The 20,030-nt window shown below is 35.8% G+C and overlaps 1 protein-coding gene across 2 annotated transcripts in view; it reads left to right on the top strand.

The window, feature by feature from the left end:
* Positions 1-18,525, top strand: part of ABCC2 (multidrug resistance-associated protein 2) — a 52,431-nt gene extending 33,906 nt beyond the window's left edge. For both annotated transcript variants that reach the window (XM_086417205.1, XM_086417206.1), the window contains 12 exons: positions 780-920; positions 5,109-5,309; positions 5,789-5,887; positions 6,028-6,180; positions 6,823-7,196; positions 10,530-10,710; positions 11,437-11,760; positions 12,659-13,415; positions 14,687-14,808; positions 16,010-16,255; positions 16,536-16,962; positions 17,992-18,525. In XM_086417205.1, coding sequence (XP_086273331.1) covers positions 780-920; positions 5,109-5,309; positions 5,789-5,887; positions 6,028-6,180; positions 6,823-7,196; positions 10,530-10,710; positions 11,437-11,760; positions 12,659-13,415; positions 14,687-14,808; positions 16,010-16,255; positions 16,536-16,962; positions 17,992-18,089 — 3,123 coding nt within the window. In that variant the 3' untranslated portion in view covers positions 18,090-18,525. The remainder of the gene's footprint in view (positions 1-779; positions 921-5,108; positions 5,310-5,788; positions 5,888-6,027; positions 6,181-6,822; positions 7,197-10,529; positions 10,711-11,436; positions 11,761-12,658; positions 13,416-14,686; positions 14,809-16,009; positions 16,256-16,535; positions 16,963-17,991) is intronic.
* The last annotated feature ends 1,505 nt before the right edge of the window (positions 18,526-20,030 follow it).

Here is a 20,030-nt window from a genome sequence, read left to right as displayed (position 1 = left end):
GATTATAACTAGAACAAGGAAACCAAGAAAAATATTATTGGCTTTGGACAATGAAAGGACTGTTGGTTTTGGATAAACGCCACAAAATCCCAACTACAAGCAAAATCCTAAATCCTGACAACTACCTCCACACAATTGTAGGTCTCACAGGGATAACCCTTGAGATATGATTCTTATGCCTTCCTTATAGAAGAGCCCCATGATTCATGCCACTAGGTTTGCATGTCATTTGAAGTTGAGGCGTATGCTTCTTGTGAAGCGCTTGTGCTGCATGAATTCTGTTATGATTTTCCACATTTCTTAAGCCCAACTATTGGAGGTCTGTGAAGAGACTGAGAAAGCATGAAAATGGTTATTTTCTTTGATACTTTCCTGCTTCCATAGACATTTGGTAGTGTTGGTGGGATTTTCTGGTAATTTTGATTCATTTTTTTATGGTTGGTTGTGTCCCATTGTGCTTCATCTACATTGGTTCAACCAAAATCATTGGAGAAAGAAAAGAGGATCACCTTCACAATGGGATCACTTATTTCACCAATGGATAACTAAATGTAAAAGTTTGTAGATAAAATGTATTGGAGATTTTATAGGCTGATTCTAGCATTTCTCCATATTGTCTGAATACCTTGTTCATTGCGATAGGTATCCTTTGCATGATTGTTTATTTAAAACTTAGAATTATACTACAGTGTACCTGATAAAAAAAAGTTTCCTTGCATAAGGAAGTACTCAAACTGGTTTTAATTGTTTGAAATTCTAATGCTTCTACTATTTGACAGGTCGTAAACGCAAATGTATCATTGAAACGTCTCGAGGAACTATTCTTAGCTGAAGAGAGAGTTCTTTTGCCAAACCCACCTCTTGAGCCAGGGCTTCCAGCTATCTCGATCCAGGATGGATACTTCTCTTGGGATATAAAGGTTTACTCTTTTAAGTTGTTTTGGGAACTGCTGTTTATTTGTTTGCATACGTGTGCGTGTACGTGCGTGTGTGTCATACATCCCAGAATGCACTTCCTTGTACAGTGGCCGGTGTTTGGTGTTTTCGTGTGATTGTCTAGCTTTATTTTTTCAAAACACTTCTATAACATAAGCTTTGAAGAATGAGTGTGTGAAGTAGGGAGGTTTGTGAGATGTAGAGGAACGTGTGATTTTTATTGATAGAAAAGTAAGATCATAGTAAAAAATTAAAAAAGAAGGGATTTAGGTCCTGCGGTGGCGGTGGCACCATCGTTGAATAATGGTGCACCAATATCATGCTCTCAGTAGAGCTTAGGCTCTGATACCATGTCGAACAAATAATTTCTATTAATTAGGAAGATTCTAATTACCTAATTAGTTATTATTTCCTAATGAGATATCCTAAATATTCTCATAGATCATGAAATACAACTTTCCTATTTTAATGATATACACCAAGAGTGATTCGATGTATCTCATTTACACGTATTCAATACTCTATAATCTAAAGTGGGTGTGTGAGTGGAGTTTTAAAAGTTTGATAGCACCAATCAAACTAAAGGGGAAATCTTACAAGGCTACAATATGACAAAACTTGCTTTATGACATTTAATGTTAGATAGTCAAGAAGCAACATGCTCATATAATGAGTGTAGTACAAATGGATGAGTAGTACGATTAGAAAGACAATAAAAATTGGCTATATTTTATCTCAACATTCATTTTCGTCCACTTCCTTCTTTGAAGCCGAAGCCTCCAACTCTATAGTTAGTTTCAACCTCTATCTCCTCTATCAGGGGAGGATGTGGAATAGATGGAAGAGAGCAAACCCCTGCGAGTGGAGAGAACAAGCCTCAAGTTTAGGAATAAAAGTAATAGGTTGAGATGCTCAAAATATGAATGGTGATACAAACATTGGTACCAAAAATGGGTATCACCTCTTTGTTTCCTTAAACGTAGACCACAATTATCCTATCCAATATCTCTCCCCTATCTTGCTCATATTTCCATCATTGTATAATACATATCATTTATATTGTGCTAAATCTAATGAAAATTTTAATGCCATGGACCCTCCCCCCCCCCCCCCCCCCCTTTTTTTTCTTTTTTACAATGTACTGCATAATTGTTGATACGACAAACAAGAGATTTATTAGGAGTTAATAAATTAACCAATATTATAATAGGAAACGTGAAAAATATGATGTAGAAGTAACCATACACTATTTGGTATTGATATTGTATCATATAGATATGGATGGATTGCACATATTGAAGTATCCAACTACCGTAAGCCATGGGAGATAAAATAAAATCTCGGTTTGTTTTGTAATGTTTTGTATGAAACATTTTGATTTTTCGAAATCCCTAGACGAAACATGCTTGAAACAAAAATATTCAAAATTTCCGTGTTTTTTTGGGGAAATTAGAGAAGAAGAAGGAAAGGAGGGAGTGATGAAGAAGGAGAAAAAAAGAGAGAGGAGCTTCAGCAGGTCTGGTCGTAGACTCATCCTCTGTGGTGCAGTGTGCTAGGTTGGCTGCAGCAGGCTTGGCTTGGGAAGCAGGTCCAGGGTAAGCCAATATGATGCTAGCAGGCGCAAGAAAGAGAAGGTACGATACATCAGTCGGAGTTGGAGGCAAATCCGGTTCTTGAGTTGCAAATCCGGAGCAGGGGCGCATTTCTGGCCCCATATTCTGGGTGTGCCATGGGGGAATATTTCCGCGATAATGGAATGCACGCATTAATAATCTATGATGATCTTAGTAAACAGGCGGTGGCATATCGACAAATGTCATTATTGTTACGCCGACCACCAGGCCGTGAGGCTTTCCCAGGGGATGTTTTCTATTTACATTCCCGTCTCTTAGAAAGAGCCGCTAAATGATGGGACCTGTAGAGAGAGAGAGAGATTTGGGGTGAGGTCGTCGGAGTTACATCGTTGGTGAGGTATCCTCTTCTTCTTTAGTCTTTTCTTTTCTTTTTTCTTAGAAAAAGACGATGTCGCAGCTGTGTAGGGTTCTTAAAAGAAGACAATGACATTCTCGACTTTAGTCTTCTTTTGGAAAACTCAAGTTATTTAAATAAAAACCCCACATTTTTAAATATTTGAGAAACCTTTTTCAAATTGATGATATGCCCCTTGACTACAGTCTTCTATGAAAGACTTCAGTAAAAAGGCTAATTTAATGGTTCGAATGTTTCATATTGTTTTGGTATCTATTCGATTTTTTCAAAACACTGAAAATCGAAATGAGATTTTAAACCATGGCGATGAGGAATATTTTAGTTCGAATTGGAGGCTTTAAAAGGATTGAGGATGGTGGTGGTAAGAAAGGATATGCGGACACATGCTTTGCTTGATGATATGGCTTAAGATAGAGTTGAATGGTGAAAGGGGATTCATGTTGCTGACACCAATATTTGGGAAGAGGTGTAAGGTGATGCTTATGCTTGCGGACTCACATTGTAAAGTTTCTAACTTGAAGTCTTAAACGTGCCCATGCATACATATCCATGTATAATTGGTAAGTGAACGTTTTATTAGAACAAGGTAGACCAAAGCAATTTTTTTTCCTTCGTAAATAAAATGTAAAAGTGATTTTTTTTTTTTTTTGTTTTTTGATTGGTAAGCCTGTTTTATAATGAATCAGTAACTCGGTGACGGTGGGAATTGATCCCAGGTCTATGGTATCATCACCCATGGACTTATACCAACTAAGTTACCGTATCTTCCTCGTATTCACAAAGTTACAGGACCAATGCAATTATAACAAATCTTATTGTTGCATTATTTAGTTGTAGTAAAATGCAAAGGATATTAGTGTAGATATTTTGATTTTGGGAAAAAATGTTAAGAGTTTGAATTTCAAATCTTGTCTACTCTAATACGTAGTACTCACTCTCTTTTTTTTTCAATAGATGTAAGTGTGAAGTTGGGGTTTTGATCCTTGGTATATGGTATTACCACACACAGACTTTACTAACTTTCTAAGTTGGCACCTTCAAACTAATTGAATTTCAAACAAAATACTCGTGTTTTACAGGACCAATGCAAGTATAGCAAATCTTATTGTTGCATTATTTAGTTGTAGTAAAATGCGAAGGATATTAGTGTAGATATTTTGATTTTGGGAAAAAATGTTAAGAGTTTGAATTTCAAATCTTGTCTACTCTAATACGTGGTACTCACCCCCTTTTTTTTTATAGATGTAAGTGTGAGGTCGGGGTTTTGATCTTTGGTATATGGTATTACCACACACAGACTTTACTAACTTTTTAAGTTGGCACCTTCGAACTAATTGAATTTCAAAAAAAAAAAAAAAAATCGTGTTTTGGTTGAACATTTCAGTTTTGGCCAAAATTGGCAATACGTAGTACTCACCCTGATGCTCCCTTAATCAGGGTAATGCCTCCAAAGCAGCACATAGGGGTATGTTGGGTTGCCAGAAATTCTTATATTCCTAATCTTGATGAACCTTTGTGTTGGGTTTTTTCTGGTTTGTTTGATCTAGGTTTTTCATGATATGAGAAATTAACTATCACATGATTCATTGGAACTGCACCATCGCTTATTTTGTGGTCCACAAGCGTGTGAAGGTGGGTTTTGAACACTACTCTGTGGTATTACCAATCAATGATTGGTGTTGCCAGCAGTAAGCATGTTTTTAAGAAGATCAATAACTAAAAGGTGCAGGTTGGGTTGAAACCAGGTTTCTGATATACACACTCACAAAAAAATTACCTACTTATCAACGTGGCACTATCAGTTTTTTGGCGTAATGTATGAATTTTCAATTATCACACTCAAATCGTCCACAGTATTAAGTAACTAGTAATGTTGGGAATTTATGATGCATGTGCATACTATTATACCAACATTATCTGCCAAGGAGTATTCACAGGTTAAGAGTATGTCGTGCACCAAGAACATACCTAATATAATCATCGATTATGAATCGACTTTGATTTGGATGATACAAATTGTCATCCTCTTTGATTTTAAACCTTGTTGATTTAGAAAAGCTTCACTCAAACATTGAGGTCAATTGCTCGACTCTCTTATACTTGATGCCTCAAAGCCTGTATCTTCTCATTTGTGTTTGGTTTTCAAGACTAGAAATAACTTAAAAAATGATGATCTGTTTCAGGCAGAGAAGCCCACATTGTCAGGCATCAATTTGGATATACCGGTTGGTAGCCTTGTGGCAATTGTTGGTAGTACTGGAGAAGGAAAGACATCATTGGCATCAGCGATGCTTGGGGAATTGCCTCCAATAGCAGATGCAAGTGTCGTTATTCGGGGAACTGTTGCTTATGTTCCACAAATTTCATGGATTTTCAATGAAACTGTGAGTCACAATATTTTTATCGTTTTTCTCGTGTTGTTATTTGAAAGCGAATATGGTAGCTAGATAGCTCTCATATTTAATTCATCTTGTAGGTTCCAGCCTTCTAACACTGTAGATCTCACAATCCTTGATGTTACAACCATGCTCACGTAAGAAATAAATATTCTGGTTGCTTATATCACTATGGTTTCGGCAATATGGATTGTGGGATCTATGGTGTTGGAACCAGTTTAACCACTTCAGTTACTTACCCGTACAAGCAGGATGACTCCAAAATATTTGGTGTAGGAAGCATGACCATATAAGCAATAAACATTTTGTTGCTCATATCACAATGGTTCTGCTACTGTGGGTGGTAGGATCCATGGTGTTGGAACCAGTTCAACCACTTCAATGGAATGGCTTTGCATGTTATTTGTACTCTACTTTATAAAATTGCTAACTGTTACAAGTCTTGGATCCAAATCATACCCATATAGGTACGTCAGAACATATTATTTGGATCTGTTTTCGAAGCAGCACGATATGAGAAAGCAATAGAAGTGACTGCATTGCAGCATGACCTTGACCTACTTCCTGTAAGTATTTATATTGCACCAGAATAACCTTAAAGTTATTTGATGATAATACATGTGCACTTGTAATGTTCCCATTAAAGTTTTACTCTTATCGTTTTGTGGCCTACATATCAGTATGACTCACACATGTACCATATCAGGGTGGTGATCTCACAGAGATTGGTGAAAGGGGAGTTAATATTAGTGGTGGGCAAAAGCAAAGAGTTTCCATGGCTAGGGCTGTATATTCCAATTCGGACGTATATATCTTTGATGACCCCTTAAGTGCTCTAGATGCTCATGTTGGTCGACAGGTAATCCCATCATTATAAACATTATGGAATCACTCTGAGGATCACAAGTTTCATGTACTTATCTCTATTATTATGACTTCTATTCCAAGTTTACTAGTGTCTACTCTTTAAATTTTAGTGCAGTGTTGTCTGTTGGCAATTTTTTTTTTCCTCATAGTATGTTTTGGGCATCATACGATATGGTTGTCAGAGAGTCTAGCTGAATCCTTTCACATTATCCCCTGTATACTATTCTTCTAGCAGAATGAAACTAATTTTGTTTACGGAAAATAATCTGTTATGCATAAATACAGGAGAAAAACACTAGATTTTATATTGATACATTGAAGTACGGCCAGTATGAAAGCTTATGAATTTTTTCCATAATAACAATTTCTAATGTTTTGGAATTTTTTAAGCAGTAGAAATTTCTTTTCAAGAAATTCAATATAAACCCTAAAATTGAGAAAATTTTCTTGTGAAAGAGCTCCCAAATGAAGAATATTTTTCTTCACCAAGGAGTGGGATTGCTTACTAATATATGTATAGGTTTATGATTATTATTTGTTAGTTAGTTGGGCTGTTAAATTTTTTGGAAAGAAATTTTTATCCATGAGATTTAGCTTTATATTACTTTGACCTGTGCTGCCACTGTTTTTACAGGTTTTTGATAGATGTATTAAGGAAGAACTGCGAGGAAAAACTAGAGTGCTTGTTACAAACCAGTTACACTTTCTCCCACAGGTTGACAGAATTCTTCTGGTTCATGATGGTATGGTGAAAGAGGATGGAACCTTTGAGGAACTTAGTAATAATGGGATGCTTTTTCAAAAGTTAATGGAAAATGCGGGGAAAATGGAGGAACATGTAGAAGAGAAGGTAGAAGATGAGAACCATGAGCAGAAGAGCCTGAACCCTGCTGCGAATGGGGAAGTAAATGGAATGAAAAAAACAAATCAAGGGAGAGAAGGCAAGTCTGTTCTTATCAAGCAGGAGGAGCGTGAAACGGGTGTTGTCAGTTGGAATGTCCTGATGAGGTAGGAAACTATACCGAGTAGGTTTTATGCTTAAAATACTTGGATGTGTGCAAGTATGTTTTTTATTTTTTATAAGTTAAAATTTTATTAAAAAGGGGACAAGATGGCACCAAAGAACCAACTTATCGAAAAGGGGCGAGGGCCACTACTTATCACAATCCATTTTCTATGAATTGCTGTGTTTGCCACTGTGATGGATCCTTGTGTCAGGCATATGTTGATTCACATTTCTGAAGGATTTGTTTTTAATTTACTGAAATACACACACACACACACACACACACACACACGTATATATATGGGGCATCCTCAAAATGTTTTACACTTATTAAAGAAGCATAAAAGCTTGTAAGGAATACGACTCATCTATTGAAGCATTTACAAAAGGGATCGTCATTCCTTCCACACCTTCGATTAGCCTAATAAATATTTAGATCAATATAATGAAAAGGTTTACTTTGAAATTAAATTTTATTCTATTTTTTGGTCTAAAAGGTTTCCTGTTTTTTTGGTATAAAGCCTTTGACAAGTTCAAAGGTAGCTTTTTTGAGGATTTTATAGGGCGGTGGGATTGGGTTTGTAGATTGTAGTAGAGTCTTATGTTTTGTTGGCCTCGGCCTTCTCTTGCTTGTACTGTTTGTTGGTCATCTCGATCACTTTCAATACAATTTGCATTTACTTATAAAATAAAAAATAAAAAATAAATAAATTTTATGCAAATTTCACATTTACGATTTTTATCTATGTCAAACTTAGGTAAGAGTCCTAAATTTATCATTCTTTGCAAAGAACTATAGTTAACATGTCCTAATCTACCATGTGATACATTAAATAATTCAAGAATATAAGTAGAAGAAACAATTTTATTATTCATTTCAAAAGATACATTCAGTTTGAATAATCCATCATTCAAATACCCATTTTCCACAAATATCCAATTATTGGTCAAGACAAATTTGTCCGACTTAGACACTAACTTAAAGCATTTTTAACTCGGTAAGAACCTGGAACTAGATTCCTATGAATCTCTAGCACATGCAAGACATCATTCAAGGTAAGAACCTTTCCTGAAGAAAATTTCAGCACAATCTTCCCATGTCCTTCAACTAAGGAAGTAGAAGAGTTTCCAATGTACAGTTGTTCTCCATTCTTTACCTTATGATATGTTGGAATACACTTCTATCAAAGTAGATATATTTAATGGCTCTAGTATCAACCTACCAATATTTGATGTTATTCACAAAGTTTGCTTCTGGGACAACTGCTGCTAGGTTCTCAACTTCAGCCACATTCATTTGACTAGACTTGTTAGGTTTGAAAGAATCATGTACGCTTTCCTCAATCCTTTGTTTCCTTTGTTTGACATAAACAAAGCATTTTCCAACCATCTTTTTGACATTTTTATTTTTGGGACCATTATTCTTCCACTTTCCTGTTTTGTTAGAATTGGGTTTGGGTTAGGATGAATTTTCTTTTGCAACATTTGCTTTGGATTTTATGGATGGAACCATAGCTTTCTTCTCACTATTTTTGTTACCTTCTTCAATTCTTAAACTTGCAATCAAATCCTCCATAGTCATCTCCTGTTGTTTATGCTTAAGGTATTTTTTGAAGTCTTTCCAAAAAGGTGGTAATTTTTAAATTATTGATGCAAGTTGGAAAGATTTATTAATCACCATACCTTTAGCATGAATTTCATGGATTAAAATTTGCAGATCTTGGATATGATTCCCAACTGTTTTGAAATCCACCATTTTAATTCTACATATCTACCAATGAAAATTTTCTTTATCCTGGCTCTTCCGTTTTATACTTTTTATCTAGGGATTCCCAAAACTGCTTAGCGGTTTGAATTGGAGAATACACACTGTCTAGTTCATTCATAATAGAGTTTCTGATAAGAAGTCTGAATTTTTTCAGGCTTTTGTTGTAGTAACTGTAGTCTCATCTCCCACATTCTCACTAGGAATGAGTGGGGTTTCTCTAAGAAGATGGACTAGATTTAAAGTAGTAAGTTAAAACAATATTTTCTAATGCGATTTTTGAAATCACTTCCATTAAACCTTTTTTGTTTCTCTTGATGATTCGTTTTTTCAATGAAATTGATATTATACTTATGAAACAAAAATTGTCTTAGGATTGTTGTATGTAAATCAGTTTATTTGAAAAAATAAATCCAATCTGAAGTAAAGAGAAGATAAGTTGAATCCAAATAATTGGCGAGAAAGAATTAAGAAACGATCGAAGGAAGAAGACTTACGATTTGGCGAAAAAATGGAAGATGAAGGCTACACGTTGAATGCGACCTCCTTAAGACAGATTTGCTCCTGTTCTGATGCCAGTAGTTTGTAGGCGTTTGTTTTCCAAGATACATTTATTTAATTGCAGAGAGGCAGTAATCCAATCTCGAAATGATGATTGTTCGAACATACATGGTGTCTGAAGGAGACACCTTTCTATTCATACCAATTACCAAAGAAGACTCTTACCAGAAGACACAAATTGGTTTCCTAATGAACACCAATTTGAAAAGAAAAGAAAAGCTAAATAGGGACGTGAAAGGAACTAAATAAAATAAAAAGAATAATCAAACATTGAAGACCACAAGTTGGCCCACGGCCTAGGCTCGTGCCCATGTCCGTCTCAGCTCGACTCGGTGTGGTGTGGTGTGGCGTGTGTGCACACACGTGTATGACCTGGTGGGCATACCCACGCCAAATCTTTATCAAAGACTTGACTCAACCTTACTTATATACTCACTTCCGATCTTATACTTCACTAATGTGGGGCTAAAAGATATTTACAAAGGTTATAATAAAACAACCTTGCAAGTAAGGGTGTTTTGGAATGATTTTTTCATTCACCCTTAAAGATGTAAGGGCAACTAGAAATATGATAAATATCTCCTCATAGTGGAGATTAAAAACCAATAAGGTCTCTCAAAAATACTAGTGGGACCCACTTTTATAAATGTCTAAAGATTGCCCAAAAACACTAAAACCTTTTTTTTTTTTTTACCATACTCTTTTCAAACATTATTGAATTAGATTTTCCTTATTTTTTTCCCTCATGAACTTTTGGAATTGCTTCACCATTTTTCCAACTGCATAGGAAGCATAGATTTCCTCGTGCATCATATTTATTGTTGGTATGGTATTTATTATTATTTTTAAATAGGCATCCCAGTAAAGGGCAACATGTCTTCATGTTTTCAAGCATTGCTTCTTATGCTTCACACTCACAGTTTTTCTGCTGGCACACTTGTATGTGATGTTACCAATCCTTACGTTATAATACCGTAAACTGAACTGTTGATATGTATTCCTTTTGCAGGTATAAAAATGCATTAGGGGGCTTGTGGGTAGTTCTGATACTGCTTATGTGTTATATTTTAACCGAAGTTCTTCGAGTTTTTAGTAGCACGTGGTTAAGTACTTGGACTGATCAAAGTACTCCAAAGATACATGGGCCTGGTTTCTACAATCTTGTTTATGCACTTCTATCTTTTGGTCAGGTACATGTCTGATAATCATATCCATATTCAATTAAAGCCTTCCAAATTGGTGATTTGTCTATTAATCACTAAGTTATTTAATTCCCTCCAATATAATGGTTTCGACTGTAACATTTTCTGGTTTCTAGGGTTGTTGAAGGCTTCTTCTTTTCATTTCTAGGTTTAATGGTTTATTTATAATAAAAAAATCATTTTCATTTCCAAAAATTTCCCCTAAAAGCCCATCACCTTCAATCTCTAGGGTAAATTTTTTTACCCTTCAGCCTCATGATTCTATCTTCTTCGACCCTCAATCTCAAGAACAAGATAGGTTTTTAGGGAGGTTGAAGATGATGGGTTTCTTGGTAAATATCCCAAAACATCATTTGTTCAAAGCTTGAATTTTTTTCCAAACTTTCTTGGATTTATCCAAATTAAACCAAACTAACCCCCACCAAATCCAAACTTGGTTACAATGTTTTCAACAAAGTTATGGGATTTTTGGAGAAATTTGTTTTTTTAATGTAAAGAACAAAATATTTGAGTTTTCAAATCTTCAATGGATATTTCCTTCCTTTGAATTTTTCAATTATCCTCTGATTTTCCATAGTGCAACAAGAATAGAAAAGGTTTACAATCTCCAAAGAGTTTCTTCCCCTAGAAAGTTCTCATGATTGTCAACTTATCATTTGTTATTGCTGGACACTTTGGAAGGCTTATAACCCCAAAAAATTTCGGTGGGTTCAGGTACTAGTGACATTGACAAACTCTTATTGGTTGATCGTTTCAAGTCTTTATGCTGCCAAAAGGTTGCACGATGGAATGCTTCAATCTATATTAAGAGCTCCTATGGTATTCTTTCACACTAATCCAGTTGGACGGATAATCAATAGATTTGCGAAGGATTTAGGTGATATCGATCGCAATGTTGCTGTGTTTGTAAATATGTTTTTTAGCCAAGTGTCGCAGCTCTTTTCGACTTTTGTGCTGATAGGCATTGTCAGCACCATATCTCTGTGGGCCATAATGCCACTTCTGATCTTGTTTTATGCAGCCTATCTATATTATCAGGTACGCATAATTTCCTATTATGTTGATTTGGGTTTGTTCCAGTTCATGTTGTGCAATATTATTTTAATCTCTAGAGTTTTCCTTGGAGCTGAAATCATATTTGCTAGGTCCCATTCTTGTGACTTCCAAAGTACACCTATATTTGGAATTCTGGATAAAACCTCTGTGGATTGTTACAGGTCAGGGTGTCAGAATCTGACACCAGTGTGAATATTGGATTTAGCAAACCCCAGAAAGTAGGTTCCTAGAGTCAGCAGCATATTTTAGGAAAAAGAATAAATAGAATGCTAATAGTTTATATTGATACTAAACAGTCAGTCCCAACATTGTTTCCATTTATATGTTTTATTGTATTCAACTGTAAGTAAATCTTCAGAATTAGTACTTTCTAAGCTGTAACTTGTGTTTGCTTACCTTTTTTTTAGAGAAAATTCCTTTTTTAAAAGTGCTTTTCAAGGGTATGCTCCTAATTCATCTTAAAAGGAGTGCATTTCACTCAAAAGAAAATGAGATGCACTAACACGAGAGGGCAGAAAGTAGTGTGCTGATGCTGGAGCTGGTTCAAAATCTGTCTTTGTTTATTTACTATCTAATTCGCTATCCCACTCCACTTGCAATGGTTCTTTTCTTATTGGAACCCAAAATAATAAGCCCTATTGGGTTTATATAAAAAACAATGGTCAACAATTCCTAATCTAAAATTTATGCTAATCTTCTGTGAATATGTTGTGGTGTATCAATATATACCTTGTTTCCTTGCATAGTAATCTAATACTTCATTATAACATGATCTTACATCATGAGATTAGATATTAATTTATATTAAAGAAAAACGGTGTATATTACCAGCTATTTAGATAGTAATCTGTAAGGTTGCATCATTGTTCCTGTTTTGCAGAACACAGCCCGAGAAGTAAAGCGGTTGGATTCCATAACCAGATCTCCTGTTTACGCACAATTTGGAGAAGCAATAAATGGTTTGTCAACAATCCGTGCCTACAAAGCCTATGATCGGATGGCTAATATTAATGGGAATTCCATGGACAATAATGTCAGATATACCCTCGTGAATATGGGTGCAAATCGCTGGTTAGCCATCCGTTTGGAAACGTTGGGAGGCCTTATGATTTGGTTAACAGCAACCTTTGCAGTCATGCAAAATCAACGGGCAGAAAACCAGGTGGCCTTTGCATCAACAATGGGTCTTCTTCTTAGTTATGCTTTAAATATCACAAATCTGTTGACTGGTGTTCTGAGACTTGCAAGCCTTGCCGAGAATAGTTTAAATTCTGTTGAGCGTATTGGCACATATATAGAGTTGCCTTCTGAGGCTCCAGCTGTTATCGAAAGCAACCGGCCCCCACCTGGATGGCCTTCATCAGGATCAATCAAGTTTGAGGATGTTGTTCTACGGTACAGACCTGAACTTCCTCCGGTTCTCCATGGTTTGTCTTTTACAATTTCTCCAAGTGAGAAGGTAGGAATAGTGGGGAGGACTGGGGCTGGAAAATCTAGCATGCTCAACGCCTTATTTCGGATTGTGGAGCTAGAAAGAGGAAGAATCTTGATTGATGGTTGTGATATTGCGAAGTTCGGTCTGTCAGATTTACGTAATGTTCTTGGGATTATACCTCAATCACCAGTTCTTTTCTCAGGTATGCACGTTTCTTCATAAATCTAGGGTTTAGGTCACTTTTGCACTAAGTGAGCTGAATTCACTTAGTTGCCCTATGTTGAGCCCTCCTGAGAAATATGTCTAGTTGAGGGTATATTGTGTCATGCATTTACGGAATCTTTAAACGGTTGTTTTACATAATTAAATAATACCCACCTGCCTCAGTGACCAAAGCCTTCACTTTCTCTGTTTAATTTACCTAGATAATCCACTCAACCAACTGAATCAATTGTACATATTGCAATTTTTCAAAAGTTCATATACTTAAATGACCAAAATACCCTTTTCATTTCAAATGCCTGCCAGGCATTCGTCACAGCAATGTTTTAGTGGTTTGGATAATTTTGGTTTCTAAGTAATGGACAGTTTTCTATTATTGGAGGAAATATACTGGATCCTAGATCACTGCTTTGATTTCTACCAAACAAGCTTATCCTGATTCCTAAGGGACTGGCGAGTGAGAAGGAAGGCCCATGTTATGCCGGTCTATCATTGGGAATAATATATCATCTTTTTTGCTTTCTATTGATCTATCAAATTTCCATTTTATAAAATATGAAATGTGGCTGACTCAGGATCAGCTGCATTTTAGGATGCTTTTGCTAGCTGTTTAATATTGGATCCATCAAAAGGTTAGTCACTTCTTAGATGAGTTATATACATCGTTATTAAACAGACGATCTTCACGTTTGCTCAAACTTAGATGGTTTAAAAAGAGATTAAAGTTGAGAATAGACACATACATTAGGGTAGCCGATCAATGCTGACCATCAGAAATGTAAGTCACTTCTTGGAGTTGTATACAATTTTTAGTAACCAGATGATCCAAACTGTTTGCTTTAGGATTGACTAATAAAGAGTTTCGGATTTGTAAATGAGTCGTGCTGGAGTGACCTCAAGATTGGACCTCACATCGCACACCCTAACGTGAAAGTGATAGGAACCATAGATGCTTTTTCACTCATATCTCGAGGAAAAGCATAGATGGTTCCCATACACTTTCACATCAGGGTTTGCAATGTGAGGTCCAATCTTGAGGTCACTTCAGCATAAATTCATGCATTAGGGGGCTAAGATTCTATCAGTCTATTTTTTGGCGTGATAACCATGTGGCACATTTAACAGAGAGATGCTATCAATTAAAATCAAGTGGCAGCATTTTTCTATATTAATTATACAAATTTCATTTTGTTTTCTATTGTGACCATCGATACTTCTTTTTATCTTTTTGTTCACTTTTCTGCTGTCTAGGGACTGTCCGGTTTAATCTTGATCCTTTCAATGAGCACAATGATGCTGACCTGTGGGAGGCTTTAGAGAGAGCGTACTTGAAGGATGCCATCAGGAGAAACTCTTTGGGTCTCGATGCTGAGGTATATGCTGTGATTTCATTCAATATAATAAAAATGTATAATTTAATATTCTTTTTTTGATAAGTAAATATTCTTGTGGCCCATATCCTATTATGTTTAGGATATGCGTGTAAAAATTTTAGAATTATTATAATGAAGGTTATTAATTAATCAAGTTAAGAATAACAATACAATAAAAGCTCATCAATTAAATCATTAAGCACAATTTTATTTTATTTTTTTGGTTATGTAAAGCAGTGTTTAATTGCCTCTTATTTCATCTTTATTTATCCCAGAAGCTTTTCTGGACAGAAGATGCATTTCTATCAAAAATGTATTATGAGAAACATTTATGGGAGAAACAATTCCAAAATGGATGAACCAGTGCATAGAAGTCCCTTGTTCATGTAACCCGACAACTGATGCTGTCATTTTGCTTATAAAGGAACTTTGACCTTTCAATGTTGGTGTATCTATCAAACTAGAGCATTCTGAAGTTGATCATAACTTTTGTGTATCTGAATAGCATTGAGTCTCCTTCATCTGGCCTTTTATTTATTTTATTTTATATTTTATAGTGTAAAGAACCAAACCATAAAGGAACAAAGAACACGTAAAAATGCTGAAACCCAGTACAAGAACCCTATATGAAAAAACTCAGTAACACACCAATAGGCAAAGTGTACCAGATGCAGATTATATGGAGAAAAAGAACGATGAAGAGAGGAAGTACGTGATTCAACTTCCCCCAGTCAAGAAATGCAGCTATATATCCTTCGAAAGTCCTTCTCAAATAAATCGAAAATCCCTCTCTAACATAGATTTTCACTAAGACATAAGAATGGAAAAGGTTCTATCTTGGATGGTAATGGTCATCCAATAGGAGCTGTGATAGGAAAATGAAAATGAATGAATCTTTTCATAGGCATCGAGTTGAATTAGTTTGAGTTTGTTAAGGGACTCAAGATGGGTTGGTAAGACGAGGTGGTCCATTGATTGGACAGTCCACATCAATGAGCTGATGCACCAATTCACACGTGCATATGCTTTGCCTCACCTTACATACTGGGGCAGCATCCTACAAGGTATTTTCTGTAAAATAAACTAAGCGGGAATGCATGCTAACTGAGCTGCCTCATATGTCATATTATTTTGTCTATTAGTTGGAGAAAACAAACTTGTGGTGTTTACAAGGAAATATCTTCCTTTATGGTATGTGCAGGTTTCCGAGGCAGGAGAGAATTTCAGTGTTGGACAGAGGCAATTATTAAGTCTTGCTCGTGCATTGTTGCGAAGATCAAAGATTCTTGTTCTTGATGAAGCAACAGCAGCTGTTGATGTTAGAACTGATGCTCTTATCCAGAAAACTATTAGGGAAGAATTTAAGTCATGCACCATGCTCATTATCGCTCACCGACTAAATACCATCATTGATTGTGATCGGGTTCTTCTGCTTGATGCTGGTCAGGTAGGCCCTCAATGCTTTTATTTGTTTGCTCATCGTTGTCCTAGTTTCCTGCTCACTGTTTTTGTTTCAAGGATATAACTGCATGGAATGCATGCACGCACTAGGTTTGGGACCTTCCCAGGAGATATACTATGCAAAAGATTTTCATTTGTAGGATTCACCTTAGATTTGTATCACATAAACAGTATGGATTGGGGAGAGGAACTCTCTTCTCCTCAAGTACCTTCATGTCAACTATTTTGATATTGACTAGTATTAGAATTATGAACTTGCTTTCCAGGTTCAAGAATTTGATACTCCAGAGGATCTTCTGTTAGACGAAAGGAGTGCTTTCTCTAGGATGGTTCAAAGTACTGGAGCTGCAAATGCTCAGTATTTACGAAACTTGGTCCTTGGTGGGGAAAGGGGGAACAAATTGGGTAGAGAAGAGACCAATTGGCATGATGGACAGAGGAAATGGCTGGCCTCTTCACGCTGGACTGCTGCTGCCCAGTTTGCTCTTGCTGTTAGCCTCACTTCTTCGCAGAATGATCTGCAACAATTGGAGATTGAAGATGATAACAGCATCCTCAAGAAGACCAAAGATGCAGTGATCACTCTGCAGGGCGTTTTGGAAGGGAAGCATGACAAAGTTATTGAAGAGACGCTGAATCAGTATGAGGTTCCTAGTGATAGATGGTGGTCGTCTCTCTACAAAATGGTTGAAGGTATGTATGCAAATGCAACACCCCTACATAAAACACTTGTACATTCATGCAGGTTTGCATAAATGCATGCAGCATAGGGTGTGTTTTAGTAGTTTGTTACTTCGATACATACATATATATATATATGCAACCATACATGTCTGCATGGGAACATGACTTGTTTTTAGTAATTTGATTGCTACCTTATGAAATTAGTCAATGTCTCCTCAATTCCTAATGTTTGAGCCATCCTGGTGTAAGCATTACACTTTCTGGGTGCCTACATCCTCACAGGATTCAAAGAGTAAACCTACACTAAAATACTGGTTAACACAAGGAATCTGAGCAAGACCATTTTACGTATCAAAATTAGGAAAAGCCTTAATAGATTGAGGCTACTTTTGTCATCATAATCTCCAGTACCTTACTGTGTTAATTTTGCATTTTCACTCCAATCAACTCAAGTAGATGAAAACACCTCATTTATCTCTCCAAATGCATTTCTGATTATGTAATCAAGTCATAGTTTTCGGACTAAAATTTTCTTTACTTTCAACTTCCATAATCATTTATTTTATTTTATTTTATTTATTTTCTCAGGATCCTTTGAAAAATTATAAAATTCCTTTACTAACTTTTTCATCATCATCTTTATTGCTGAACGAATCTTGTTCCTCCATTCAGTTCTGTCAAAAGCCATGTTGTCTAAAGTAATTTGTTACCTTCAGGCAGCTCTTGAAACTTCATGCTTCCTCACCCTTCCTTTTTTTGGTCAGTGTTTGTTTAAGCTTCTTTTTTTTTTCCCTCCTGTACTGGTGGGTCTCTTTGGCTTCTGTTGTTTCTTTCCTTATAATTTTTGTAAGGTATCTTCTACTTAGGAAAAATTAATGAAATGTAGTTCTTGCTTCATTTCTGCATATGAGATGAAGGCTCTTCAAAACCCAAAATTTTAAGTTTCACTTTCAGGACATCACAATCTTGGGGATATTTGATGAAAATTAGTAAATTGGTTCAAGCAATCTGCCTGATACAGAGTTATTCTTTTTTCAGGTCTGGCAATGATGAGCCGGTTGGCTCGCAACAGGCTTCAACAGTCTGACTATGGTTTTGTAGAAAGGTCAATTAACTGGGACCAGGTGGAGATGTAGTAGGAGGTAATATGTCTTTTGTCTGAAAACTTCTGAAACTTGGAAGAACGAGAAGAAAGGTGAAAAATTGTATGAGAATCTGCAGTTTATTCTTTCAATATTAATGTAGTATGTATGTGCGGTGAACCCTTTTGAGCTATTTAACATGTTGTAACTCCTAGTTTCCTACCCAACATCAGCGTATCAAAAGTACCATCAATCCTACCAGAGCAGGGAAATAGAAAATGGGCAACCTGCCAAAGCAACCACCTAATGAAGTCAGAAAATAGAAAGAGCCGTGGTAATATCTGTGTGCTAGCATTGATAGACACATGTCCTCAGGAAAAGTTGTGGGGAGAGTTCTAAGTTGATTGTTGCCATGTTTCCCAGGTCAATAAACGAACTTTTGTGATTGCTCGATTCTGATTGATGATTTAATGTTTTTCATCTGTTCTAACCCTTTGCTGCTGTTCTCTGAAAGCTGGTCAGATATTGTAGCTTGATATCCAACATTCTTCTTGAGTTGTAAAACATGGAATACTTCATTAATTTTGGAGTTTGGTAAGGCAATTTGTTAAGCAACTAGACTCGTACATTTTACGACTTGGTATATTTCAAAGAAAGGGTAAAATATATATAAATGGCAGAAAAAAAAAAAACACTTCCTCAAATAATGGCAAAATATCTCATTTGTTAGGCTTTGGAAACTAGACGATTCATTGTTGGTAAGCCCAAAAGGCATGACAAGAAACTCTTAATGCTCCTAGTGAGTTTGAAATTTCTTCTTAGGTTTCTAGCTCATTTATATGTGTTGATGGTATCCAAACCACTGTAAATCTAGTTTGAGAAAGTCAGCGCCCCCATAGCTCAAGCAGAAAGAAGAAATTTATCCTTTATAATGATTTTATTCAAATCTCAATTGTCCATACACATGGTTCACGTTCCATCATTTTTCTATACTAACAAAAAGTTGAGTAGGGTCTAGTGCTTGTTCAGATTAACCTTAATTCCAACTAATTATACAGTATCAATAGATTTCAATTTTATTTTTTCTGAAAAATGGGTAGTGATACAGGCGGGTATTAAGATATGTTCGTTGTAAGCTTCAATTGAATAGGATGCTCATGGGTAGAAGGACCCTTCCCCCAAGGGTCCGTCAAACTTCTCTTGGTGTTTGTCTAACGAAGTATGAGGTTCACTTGGAAGCTTTGGGGTTGGTGCCTATTCCTCAGATACATCCTAATTTACATTGTGGCATTAATATACATCTTAATATCCATGGTTCCTCAAACTTATCATCAGCCTTGTAGCCTGATCAAGTTCAACCAATGAATCTGAATGAGTCAAGTCATAGGTAGGGGTAGGAACCTCGTTAGCAATCTCCCGTTTAATTCTTGAAAAAATCACAAATTTTTCTTATTTTTCAATGAAAGTATCATTCTTCGGATTATTAAACTATTATGAATAATTCACGCATTTTAAGTTTAAAAAGAATAAAACTCATTTTGACTTTTATAATTTTTTATACAACTCAGTGGAAAGAAAAATGTTACTATAACTTCTTGTAGGTTGCAAAGTGTAAACTTATAAGTTGTGACGTGTAGCACAAGTCAACTTTGAAGCGGCCATACTTCAAAATTTTGGAGGAATCCACCTTTTTCCTTGACAAATGTCCCTTTTATTATTAAAAAATTAATGACATGACCCTCTACATTTATTTGAGATTACACCTTAATTTTTCAATTTGATGATTTGTCCCTTGATTTTGGTCTTCTTTTATAAATCAATGGAACAATAACCTCAATGCCCTCATTATCCCATCATTTTTATTACCATCACCAATATATCATTACCTTCACCATCACCATCAATATTGTATTACCAAAAAAATTTAATGAGATGGATAATACACGTACGAAACATATGTTGCATATTTTTCATTTATCAATTTTTTTACCAAAT

This window comes from Akebia trifoliata, chromosome 11 (genome assembly GCF_017979445.1).
Source record: "Akebia trifoliata isolate Shusen 1 chromosome 11, ASM1797944v1, whole genome shotgun sequence".
In the NCBI taxonomy this organism is placed as follows: Eukaryota; Viridiplantae; Streptophyta; class Magnoliopsida; order Ranunculales; family Lardizabalaceae; genus Akebia; species Akebia trifoliata.
The sequence above is the reverse complement of the archived record's forward strand: the minus strand, read 5'-3'. Positions and strand labels throughout refer to the sequence as shown.